Below are 13423 nucleotides of genomic sequence, written 5' to 3' on the forward strand. Positions count from 1 at the left end.
GTCACTACGTTTAAATAGGTTGACTTGGGACATTTTTTTCGTGGTTTCTGTATTAGACCCGTCGTCCATTTATTTGGAAGTCAATGATTCTCGCCATTATTTTTACTGTTAGTGTGCAGCTGGCTGTTTCTTTAGCTGTTTACATTACTCGTTGTTAGTCATTTCTTAATAGATAAAAGTTTAGAGTACAGGACAGAAATAGACCTTCATATTTGCTTTACTGGCCTAGGCCGGTAAGTTGAGCCATGGTCCATAAATGTCAAAACTTGTAGGTAGTAAAAAAAATCATACTTTAAAGTACCAGGCAACCGACTGTATGACAGATCAACACGTCACCAACGATGATCCGGCCGATACAACGCCCGTGGACCACCTTGGCGCGATCACCGAACATAGCTCGACACGTCTACAGAGTAAGACTTGACTGACTGACTTGTTGCTGTCTCTTTCTTACTTACTGTTTGCATATATCACATTCTTTGTCTTCGTCACTGCTCACTCTAGATTGTTCTGTTTTGATATTGACTTTTCTGACTGATCGTTTGAGTCTGTCACATCATAGATTTCTAATTTAATTAAGTACAATGAATCGCACAATCTGTTTCAAAATGTAAATAAGAACGCTGTGTAAACTTTTAAAAGGTCTTTTTTAAACAAAGAATTTTTACAGCTGGTATAATCGGTTTCTCTTTTTTTTTTACAAAGCCACAGTCACTGATCTGGCAATGATTATGAGGTTTTATGTTAGTTGCTTAGAATAATAACGCATAGAAACCTAGTCCGCACACGCTAAGTGAGGCAAATTGAAACGCTCCCAAAGGGCCTACACGAGCGGGCGGGTCTTCAGTGCTCAAGGTCAACTTGCACCGCGAACAGCTCCAGAATTTTAGCTAAAAATGACGAAATGTGCGGTAAATGAGTGTAAAAATACGTCAGACAAATATAAAATAGATACTAACATCACATTCCACAAGGAAGTAACGCGTTTCAACTTGTATTTTTGTATAAATATTCACTAAAACCGAAAATTAACCTACTACTAAAACTAGCCTACATGAATTTGATTTTTGCCTCACTTGTGACAGTTCGTTTGATATGAAACTATCATTCTATGCGTTATTATTCTAAGGTTAGTTGTATGTTTTTAGTGATGTAGTGAGAAATTGAATTATAATAATAATAATAATAATAATAATAATAATAATAATAATCTTTATTTCCTCGTACAAGGGTACAAAGTTTTTACAATGTAATTTACATGAAAATGCTTAAATAATAGGGTACCTTTGCAAGAGACTGGAGTCTATACTAGGAACTAACCTGTGTGACAGATCTCCAGGCTCTCACCCAACCTGATAAAAATTATAATTATGTAGTGGTATTTGGTGTTTACAGAAGAAATTACTTTATATTTGACGTTATTGCGAACGGCACACCACTACATAAATGAAATAATGAAAAAATGAAAACGATCCTATCACTCGCTAATATCACTTTATTAGCAGAAAGAGAGTGCTAGGAGGATCCTCTGCAATCTCCCCTTAAAATATCGTAAAACAAAAAATATCTTATAATAAAATTGTGTATTAAGTTTACCAAGTTCAGGCATCAATTTGAATGTTGTTTCTTAACTGACTTCAAAAAAGGAGGAGGTTCTCAATTCGACTGTATGTTTTTTTTTGTATGTATGTTACGCGATAACTCCGGTATTTGTGAACCGATTTTCATGATTCTTTTTGTGTTGGAAAGGGCGTACTTCCATAGTGGTCCCATTTCATTTTGAAGAAAATCATCCATTTCTAAAGGTGGCTGATCACGCACGAACATTCATTTTTATAAATAGCGCCTAAATTTTACTTAAGGAGCAATTATTTTAATGGTTGGTTTTGCTATTCTCCAATTCAAGGCGTTTTTCTTTCTCAATATACTTTGAGTAGTGAGAACCGATTTTTACTATCACCTGTGTCAAGTCCTGTATAGTGGCGAACTAGGGGATATTTCAATAAAACTTGGCAAATAGATGTAACTCCGCGTACTTTTGAGGTCGGTTTTTTTAGTACTCTGTACTGAGATTATTTATGATACGCATGACTTGTTCGTTCTGTCACTTAGGTGGCAAGCGTCACGCCTGTTCATAACAGTTGTAGTGCAGCTCAAAGGGCACTGCCACTGCGCTGCTCAAAACTTTAAATCACAAAAATTTGAGGGGCACTACCACTGCGCCCATCACTCCGAGACATAACTTGAAAAGTCTAATGTGCCTGTAATTTCACCAGCACCCTTACCCTTCAAATCCGGAACCTTCAGTGGATATGAGGAGGAGGAGATCGTGTGAGGGGCATTGGCATTGTTGGTAACGAGAAGGTAGATTCACTTGCTATGCGAGCTTATTGTACTGGCGATAGGATATCTATTTTGCCCTATTACGCAGATTTTGATGAGAGGTACTTGGTACTTGGTACTTGGTGCAACGGGCTGGTATCCGCAACTCGACGACAAAGCGCCTATTTTGCGTGTGGTGGGTGCAGGGTCCTACTCGTGCCACCCAAGCTCCTCCAGGAATCTCAGCAGCCTCCTTGGTTTGCTGAAGACTTCGGGGAGCGACCTTGGCACTCCAAGGTATTTTGCCCTGTAGTTGGCCACGCCGGAGCACTGAAGTAGGATGTGCGCAGCCGTTTCCTCCCCCTCCATGCACGCTCTGCATAGAGGGCTGTCTGTGATACCTAAATTGAAAAGGTGTTTATTATATGGACCATGACCCGTTAGGGCGGCAGTTAGAGTGCGAAGCTCTTGCCTTTTGAGTTTAATTAGTATTCGAGATAGACTGGCATTGAGCGTTGGGAGTGCTTCCCTCGCCTGTCTACAAACCGTAAGGGTGGTCCATGTATTATTATGTGAAGATTTTGTACCTTTGTGTATAGTTGTTCTAGACCATTGGGAGGGGAGGGACACTATCGGTTCTGGTCCTACAGCGTCCGTCTCCGACCCTTTCCTGGCTAGTTCATCTGCTGCATCATTGCCACGTGAACCGCTGTGTCCTTTAATCCACTGAAGAGTTACGTGGTTTTGTATACATACCTCCATGAGTGCTTGATGGCATTCGTAAATGAGCCCTGAGTTTATGTCATAGCTATTCAGTGCTTGAAGTACTGACATACTGTCGGAGAGTATTCGAATGGAGTAGTTCTTTACTCTTCTCGCTATGATTGCTTCTGCTGCCAACTTGATGCCCATGCATTCAGCCTGGAATACTGTGTTGTGGTCACCAAGCGGTGCTGATATCCTGATATTGAGGTCTTCTGAGAATACCCCAGTACCTGTTCCTGAGTTTGTTTTAGATCCGTCGGTGAAGACTCGGACCTCTCTGGGGTTCAGTCCTTCGTTGGGATCTTCAAATAATTGTATCTTATATTTCTTGTCAAAGATGTATTGTTTTGGGATCCTATCCACAACCGCCTCCAGTAGCGGTTCCTCATTGACAGACTTGTAGAGGATTTCTGTATGTGGGGTCCTCATGTGCTTCCAGAGGCCGGCTTTGTTTAGACGCACTGCTGTTGACGCCGCTTCCTGTCTGATGAACAGTGGGAGGGGTCGAAGGTCCAGCATCGCTTCGAGGGCTGCAGTTGGAGTTGTCCTCATGCAGCCCGTCGTCGCCATGCACGCTAGTCTTTGGAATTTGTCCAGTTTGTCGGTTGCGGTCGTCAGCTTGGTTCGTGGCCACCATACTATCGCGCCGTAACTGATCATGGGTCTTATCACCGCAGTGTAGAGCCATAGTGTAATCTTGGGTGAAAGTCCCCATTGTTTACCCACCATTCTATGGCACTGCCAGAAGGTGATAGTGGCTTTTTTAATTTTGTTGTCCATATGTTTGTTCCAGTTCAACTTGTTGTCCAGTATTACTCCCAAGTACTTGACTTCGGTTGATATCTGTAGTTCTGTGCTGAAGAGTTTGGGTAATCGGTAGTTACCTAGTAGTCGTTTGTTGGTAAACATTACTAGTTCCGTCTTTGTTGGATTTACCGATAGTTCATATGCTCTGCACCATCTTTCCACAATTCGGAGAGCCGCTTGTGTAATGTCGCAAAGTGTGTTGGCATAGTTTCCTGTTACCAGTATAGCTATGTCATCAGCATATCCTATTGTATAGAAATGTTCTTTGTTGAGTTTAATGATAAGGTCATTTACGACCATGTTCCACAGCAGAGGCGACAATACTCCTCCTTGAGGGCACCCCTTCGCTACTATTGCCCATGGGGTCTCATTTGCTGTTGTTTTTATTGTTCTTTGTTTCAGCATGTTGCTAATCCAGCTAATTAGCACTTCATCTACGTTGTGTCTTCTCATTGCTGATTGTATGCTGGAGAAGTTCGTTTTATCGAAGGCTCCTTCAATATCTATAAAGGTGCCTAGGCAGATTGCTTTGTCTTTAAGGGCCACTTCTATCTTGCCCACAACGGCATGTAGGGCCGATTCAGTGGATTTGCCTTGGCTGTATGCATGTTGGTTACCATGTAATGGAATGTTCTTAAGTGCTCCATCCCTCAGTTCTCTGTCACATAGCCTTTCCAATGTCTTCAAGAAGAATGATGTGAGGCTAATAGGTCTGAAGGACTTCGCGTCAGTGTAGATGTAGTGTTTTGATGAGAGACCCAAAGAGAAAGGCATCTGGTTCAAAATAATTCAACCTGAGCCTCTGGAAGTTCCGTGGATTGATAACTGTATGCTGAATAGAGTTAGTGTTGTGACGGCTCTGAGGTTGCGCTCTGGGCACATTCCTTCAAAGAAGTTTACCTTTTTGATGGGCATTACATCAACTCCATATTGTAGCAATTGCGTTGTCATTGAAGACGTTTACCACGTTTTGATGAAATAACAGTATACTGGCCGTTCTTTCATTGAATGAACCCAAGATATTGTACAAAGTATATTTAGATAGTCTTACTCTAGGTTAGATGTATAAATTAAGTAGCATTACGGAGCGACATTACCATTAACGGACACGGTAGAGCTCTTTAAATTTAGATGATGATGCTTTACTGCTACGAAACAAACCTGTTGCCTCTGCTTAGGAGGTGGTAGGTCGGTAGGTAGGAGGCCATTGGGCTACCACGGCTCTTCTTTCTTCACCTTCAGAAGAAGAATGGAACGAATACGTCTTATTAAAGCCTCCATGTTTATTACAGCTCGTAGACCCGTACCACAAAGAGCTGTTTTCGCCAGCCGGCCGCAATGACGTCACTCCCCAAAGCAGCATCGCCGCGTCCTGGAGACCAGCGGCGCCTGCGCCGGTTCAAGAACCTTGGAGAGGTGAGTTCTGATTAGTATCAACGCCTTATTTGACGACTAAACTTGATCAGTCGTTAACACTGTAAGACCTGGATAAGGAGGCGCCGGAAATGTTCTAAAGTGACGTTTTAGTCACAGTAGAGTCCTTTGTGAAAGAGCTCATCTATTTCTTCTGGTTTCTTATTTATTTGATGTACAAAACAGTTTGCATTGAATAGTAATTCAATCAATATTACAATTCATGGTTTTAATTTAGTATATGAACCTAACATATGTATATTTTTTTATAATATCAAGCGATGGGACGAACAAGTCGTGCGCCTGGTGGTAAGCGACAGGCCTATCCATAACAGTTGCAGTGCCACTCAGAGCTTTATATCTCAAAGATCTGAGGGGCATTACCACTGCGCCGGTCACCCTGAGACATAAGTTGACAAGTCCCATGTGCCTGTAATTTCACCAGCACCCTTACCCTTCAAAGCCAGACCGCAGTAATGCTAACATTACTGCTTGGCGGCAGAAATAGGTAAGATGGCAGTAGATACTACCCTGGACGAACGCTTTCTCAAGGAGCTCTAATACTACTAAAAATATGTACATGCTGCTTGTGAACACAATATTAAAAAGTAAGCATACAGCTTCTTCAACATGTGCATATTTTAATAAAAAATAAATAATATACAAAAGCTTAAAAGTAGTGGAAATAAAAATAGAAATGGCGACTAATGAGAAGACGAGGCGAAGTGATTCTGAATAGTATTACAAAATCTGTAAATAAATGTTATTGTTAAAAACATCAATGATACTTACAGATTCTGATGTTATTAATTCATTAAAGGTTCGGCACATTCTCGTCAAGGGATAATATAATCTCAGTACAGAGTACTAAAAAAACCGACCTCAGAAGTACGTGGAATTACGTCTATTTGCTAAGTTTTATTGAAATATACCCTAGTTCGCCACTATACAGGACTTGACGTTGGAGATAATAAAAATAGGTTCTCACTACGACACTACTCAAAGTATATTGAGAGAAAAACGCCTTGAATTGGAGAAATAGCAAAATCAACCATTAAAGTAATTGCTCCTAAATTAAAGTTAGGCGCTATTTATAAAAGTGAATCTTCATGCGTGAACAGCCACCCTTCGAGGTGGATGCTTTTCTTCAAAATGAAATGGGACCACTATGGAAGTACCCCTTTTCCAACAAAAAAAGAATCATGAAAATCGATTCACAAATACCGGAGTTATCGCGTAACATACATACAAAAAAAAGAACATACAGTCGAATTGAGAACCTCATCCTTTTTTGAAGTCGGTTAAAAAGGAATGATTACTTTTTTATACATGCAATACAAATGTTTTTCGGCGACGAGGATTTAACTTAATATTAAAGTTAGGAGTCTATTTTAAAATGGCTTTGGTTGATTTTGCATACCATAATGGCATGGTGGAACGCCTCCATCGTCAGCTCAAGGCAGCTCTCATGTGCCACTCTGATACGTGGACGAGAGCGTTGCCTCTGGTGCTTCTCGGCATGCGGACAGCTTTTAAGGAGGACATCAATGCGTCGTCAGCGGAACTCGTTTTCGGCGAGACCCGTAAATGAACCAAAACCAATTTGGGGAATTTATTGCTCCCCTAACAAACAATAAAACGGCCTCATGAACTTTGTGAATTATAATTGTAAATATAATTATTTTGTTTCGTGGTTTTTACAGGATTGTATCAAATCGAGCAAACAATTTGCAATCGCTGACATGACAATATATGTAATAAAAAACCGTCAAACATTTACGATAAGTGTGACACTCTCCTTGGCGACTCTCGTCCAGAGACTGTTACAGCCAGCCGGTGATAATAGGCGGCGTCTAAAGCCGCCACAAGTGAAAGTGATGAAGCAATCACTTTGAAAAATATACAGTATAAACTCATCACAGAGTACTAAAAAACCGATCTCAAAGTCATTCATCATCTCTTCATTCCCTAGTTTGCCACCGTTAGAGGTGGAATATTTTCTTTAAATTTAAATGGGACCACTTCTGAGGGAACATTTTTCCAACCAAAAAAGAGTTATCAAAATCAGTTCACAAATGCCGGTGTCATCGCGTAACATACATACAAAAAAAAGGTACAGTCAAATTGAGAGCCTATCCCACTAGTTCCTACCAGCTATCCCCCTTGGCGGGGACAAGTGTTTTTGTTTTTTTTTTCCACTCTTCCTTACCAATAAAATCTCTTGACGTGTACAGTACAGTTTCCACACAAAAATATCTAATCAAATATTCACAGTAATATCTTTTTGATAGATAATTGTAGTAACCTCCTCCATGTTTTGAAGGCGGTTAAAAATTGAGGATGTACACTGATATACAGTGTGAAAACACGATTCTCAAAAATTTTCATGATAGAAAAAAAAACACAAACTTACCTCGAAATTTTACATAAAAACCCCAGTATTCAATAGGTACTTTACCAATGATTTTTTTAAATATCAACTGACACGTATAGTAAACGATGTACATTTTTCAAATGGATTTTCGCTTGTAAAAAAATAAATTATGAAATAAAGCCAGTGTCCCTGATACTCGACCTGCTCGTTCCAAGCAAAATGAACCGTATTAGTACGGGAAAAATTTTAATTCTAGCTGAGGTAGAACCGACTTTTAAATCTGAGTCACCGATAAAACTCTTGGTACGTTTGTCGATGGAATGTGGCCAGTTTTGTAGTTGAAAATACACCTCGATACGTTTTTTGTTCAACACTTATTTACCTACATAACAGTAATTAGAAATATTCATTCCTGTACCCAATTATAGTTAAAATTTCACACTAAAAACAAAGCGTTTATTACGAAGAAACTGCGGAAATTTTAGTTGCGCAAGAGTATTTAGTATATTTGTACGTGAAATGGACCGAATGAAATTACCTATTCATTTTTTCTCTTCATATAGTGTTGATTCAGTTAAAACTTTCTTTTGATCCACGCCCACGGGTTTTTATTTACTGTTACGTGATAGAACGTCTTTACTTCGTATATGGTAATAGTGACTCTAGATTTTTAACGTCTTTATTGCCGTAGTTCCATCTGTGAGAAATCTATTAGATATAGAAGGTCATTCCATTGAGTTTACATTGCAATTATTATAAAATTTCGTCGCCTTAGTTTCTCAAACTCGTATCTTAAAGCACAAAGTTACAGGCAGACAAATTTGGCAGGCTTCATATTCACACGCTGGCTTTATTCTTAAAGTGGTGCATTCAGAATAATCACTCTTTATAAGATACGAGCTTGAGAAAGTAAGGCATTATTTTTATTTATTTATTTCATTGTTTTAAGAAAAAAGTATACATAAATAACGTAAAACACCGTTAAACCCTACTTGGGTTTGTCTCGATGTCATTCATTCCTTGCTATGAACAAACCAATACAAAATATAAAAAAAAATCTTATAAGTAGGTACACATTGTTTTTATTTTCATTTGGAGGCATGCATTTGTACAACAGTGAAGACGGCAAAGTATTTTGTTATTCGACTAGACACTGAGCGAACCGTCCGGAAACCGGTTTGTTAACAAGTATACAGGATGCCCCAAAAACAAATGTTAGCACATTAAGTAAAGAATAAATTTAATTTTAAATGTATATATTTTATAGTATATGTAGTATTTATAAATAATATGTATTATTACTATATGTAAATAGACATCAGTTATGGAGTAAAATTTTATGACAAAAATTAGTGTCTGAACATTATGTATCTGTGTGTGTTGAAAAATATCTTTTGAGTATGATTTTGATATTTTTAGTATTGATTTTATCACGAATTTCTTTAGGTAATTGATTAATTTGTTTTGGTACAATATGTTCAGATGTTCGTTTACCATAGTAGTTGTTAAATTTAGGCTTTTGCAATATTGTTTTGGTTATTTGTCTTGTAATTATATTGTTAGATATTGGATTTAGAATTTCAGATCGAAAGTATTGTTCTTTTAAAATTTGGAGTCTAAATTTTTCATGAATCGATTTGCTATTCTGTTAAAATTTAGTTGCAATCGTAGTTCAGTCTCAGTGGAGGGGCAGTGATGAGTAGTGCTGACATTGGTTCATTTCATCACATGCCTGACTAATTTATTTGGTTTACCAACAGCGATTACATTGTGACTTATTTCCCAGGTACGATAATTTGTTGTTTTAAATTTAATACACATCTAATTACATGTAAACACCTGATGCAAAAAAAAATGGCAAAGGAACTTATAACATTTAATTTAACTACGTAATATTATTAGAAACGAATACTAATAACTAACTACCTACGTTTATACAACAAAATGTTATTTTATATTAATATTATTTAAAAACAAAGGCAAACAATCTGCATGTACGTCCAAATATTCGCTATTTATATTATACAAGTTGCAAATTCTTTATATGGGTGAGTTCATGCCAATTTTGGTTCTTCTATTATTCTTTGGGGGTATCTATGAGGCACTTTAAATCTTATTTGGCTTAGTAGAATCGGACAATCAATTTGGATTCGTATTCACTTATAAAGGAAAATAAGATAAATCAATTTTTTAAACTCGTTTAATCAATAATTTAGTCTTCAAATTAAATATCCTATATAATATTAGTAGTAGTAATAGACTGTGTCATAGCGACGTGCCATTGAAGAGCAGAATGCCAAACGTATCGACAGACAACTGAGATGATTTATAATCTCAGTACAGAGTACTAAAAAAACCGACCTCAGAAGTACGTGGAATTATATCTATTTGCCAAGTTTTATTGAAATATCCCCTAGTTCGCCTCTGTACGGGACTTGACACAGGAGATAATAAAAATCGGTTCTCACTCCTCAAAGTATATTGAGAGAGAAAAACGCCTTGAATTGGAGAAATAGCAAAAGCAACCATTAAAATAATTGCTCCTTAAGTAAAATTTAGGCGCAGTTTATAAATAAGGATGTTCATGCGTGATCAGCTACCCTTACAGGTGGATGATTTTCTTCAATATGAAAGGGACCACTATGGAGGTACCCTCTTTCCAACAAAAGAAGAATCATGAAAATCGGTTCACAAATACCGGAATTATCGCGTAACATACATACAAAAAACAACATACAGTCGAATTGAGAACCTCCTCCTTTTCTTGAAGTCTGTTAAAAATTAGCAGAATTAGGGCCCTGCGTCCTGATTTTGATTGAAATTGGAATCGACCCGATTCTCGAAATCAGATGGGTTTCTGAGCGAGAAGATGAATCTGATTCCTACTATATCTTTCTAATTTGTGAGTTAAATCGACTATTGTTCCGATTTGAAATGTCAAAAGTTTCCGATCGGCCAGTTGTGAACCGCAATTATGCGCCTCGACTCGAAAGAGACGCAGTTTCCGTTCGGGAGAGGCAAACAAAAAAAAAAAAAACAAAATCAAGCTGCTGGTAGCTTTACAACTACCAATAGTTGACAAGAGATGTCGCTTTAATTATTGTTTTTTGCCGTAGCGCCATCTATGAGAAATCTATTTCTTCACTTAGCTAGGTACTTTTACAGGTAGATTTAAAAGCTATTACTACTACATTGGGACCAATTTCAATGATTCTTTTTTGTTGGAAAAGAGGGTACCTCAGTAGTGATCCCATTCAAATTTGAAGAAAATATTTCACTTCTAAGAGTGGCAATTTAGGAGATGAATAAGCGGTGACAATTCCGTGCAAAACGGATTTATTTTCTCTTTATTTATTCAGGGGCTTTGATCGTTATTGAACATGTCAGCCCCATTAGAAAAACAATCAAGAAAAACAATCAATACGGTATTGGACTTAGTGCACGAGCGACATCCGAAGTCGGGCCGAGTTTACTAAATTTGCATATTCTCGGATTCGGAACGGACACGGATATGCGCAAACACAGTTAAGGACAGGCGTTTTGCTTACCACGTCCCTTGGTATAATAAAAAAAATGCGTTTGCAGAACTGTCTTCACAATATCGAATTATTCTGTTTCCAGAGCAAGCAAAGTACGCCCCGGAGCCCGTATCCTACCTACCCAAAGCCGAACCATGGAGATTGCCATATTCTATTTCAAAAGAGCAACAAGCCGCCATTCTGCACCACAAACAGGCACTGACGAAAGGTAGTAATAGTTATTTGGTAAGCAAGGTTCTAAAGTTATTATTTGTGGCGTGTTTATTTATTTATTTTGTACAACTTACACTTACAGTACTTATTACTAACATGTAAGTCATAGTTACAAAAAAGGTTGAGTCTATCACCGGCCAAAGATAGGATGCGGAATTTGGACCACAGAGCTTTGGGCGGTGACCGCCTCCAAATAGTAACCAGCGGATGTTAGAAATTTTGATTCATTGTTGCTGAACACGTCAATATCATTTATTTTGCTTAAGAGGGAGCATGCCCAAAAACTTTTGACATTGGCTCCGCCCACATTTGTGAGACAAATATATGCCTGAAGTTCGCGTGACATGCGACAGGAGATGTTGAATTTTGCGCATTAAAAGTACCAAATTCGTTTTAGCGGAATAACTCTAAAACTAAAGGGATTAAAAAAAAATCCGTAGTGACAGTTGTCGATCATGCATAAATATAATTAATTATCTAATTTTTGATTGATTCGTTTCGAGGATGAATCGAAAAAATGTGACAATTAGAGGTAATTTCGTGATTTTTATCTATCGAGGAAACTTTATTGTTTTATGTTTCTGATTAGTGTCTATGCTTGAATATATCGTGTAGTTACTCATACAATATTTTATTTTTAACTTTAAAGTGGATATACCCCTCTAAAATTAAATCGAAGATAAGGAATTTTTCCTCTGCTCCTCTTAAGGATTCAATTACGGCTAGAGCTTCGAAGAATGGTGTCCGTCTTAGTGTCACTGTGCGGGTCAAATAAAAGTTGAATAGAGGGTATTTGCGCTGACGAAGGACGTAACGTGAGGTTGGCGGGATAAAAAAAGGAATTTGAGCCAATAGAGGAGGGTTAATTATACATCCTCTTATTAGGTTAAAAATATATCTTAGAAGCGCCAGTTTTCGCCTGATCTCAAGCGATCTGTACGATACCATGCCCAAAATAAAGGGTGCAGGGTACATATAAGGATAGTACCCATAAAGTTTACTATACAAATATCTCAAAAATTATTTCTGGATTCGTTCTGTTATAACCCAACCTAATATGGGTATTTTGCAAAGGTTGATATTACTATTAAAGCCGTATTTTTCCATAATGCAATGTGCACGTTTTCATATTTTGCGTAAGCCTCAAATCAAGGCAGTTAGACATTGGCATTCGTAAAGAGCGGTACATCGCTCCGGGAATCGGGAAGTCAGTTAGTTATATATTGAGTGTAATTTTCTGCAATAAATCGGGTGTTCGGAAGTTAGTTCTTTTTTTTTTAAAAAGACAAATCGGAATGGCCACCTAACAGTTCCAACATTGCTATATAGAGTTTATTGTGGGGATTCCACGAGTGCTTGTGTTGATTCCTGAACGTAGCGAGGGTTTCAAGCTACGAGACGCAAAACAACTTTTCTGCTGAGCGAAACACACAACTTTTCATCTCGAGAAAAATGATAGATGAAAGAAAAACAGTTTTAATAAACAACAAACATTAGTTATCGTTGTCGATTTAATGTCAAATAATAATAAGAATAAAATATACCAACTGATTTATGTTACATAAATAATCGCGTAGTACCCTTACAAGTACCGACAGGTGACAAGAGATGTCGCTTCAGTAATTGTAATTTTTAAGTTTACCACCATTACGTTTGATTATTTTTGTGAAATTACTCCACTAGTTTGTTATAATTATTAATACAAAGATCGAACAGTTAGAAAAAATGCTTCGATCCGGCTGGATTCGTACCGATGTCTTCTAGCAAACCGTGCCAGACGCTATGTCAACTAAGCCACGGAACGAACCAGCGAACCTTATGAATTTTTCGGTTTTGGTTTTTTAACAACTTTTTTGCCGTCTGTGAGTAAATCTATTTCTTCACTCAGTCAGGTACATTTGTTTAGGCACATAGTCAAAGTCAAAATTAAATAATCATTTATTCCCATTGACTTACAAATAAATGGACGACGGGTCTAATACAAAAACCA

General features: G+C 37.8%; 1 protein-coding gene across 1 annotated transcript; it reads left to right on the forward strand.

The window, feature by feature from the left end:
* Window positions 1–266: 266 nt before the first annotated feature.
* LOC113238493 lies at window positions 267–11475 on the forward strand (the record flags this gene model as incomplete). The annotated part of the gene is made up of 3 exons (XM_026475318.1): window positions 267–413; window positions 5187–5310; window positions 11303–11475. Coding segments are annotated over exons 1-3 (369 nt in total), but the record flags the coding sequence as incomplete, so codon positions are not given.
* Between the last annotated feature and the right edge of the window lie 1948 nt (window positions 11476–13423).

The sequence above is a fragment of the Hyposmocoma kahamanoa genome, unplaced genomic scaffold (assembly GCF_003589595.1).
Source record: "Hyposmocoma kahamanoa isolate Upper Pololo Valley unplaced genomic scaffold, ASM358959v1 96181, whole genome shotgun sequence".
NCBI lineage: Eukaryota > Metazoa > Arthropoda > Insecta > Lepidoptera > Cosmopterigidae > Hyposmocoma > Hyposmocoma kahamanoa.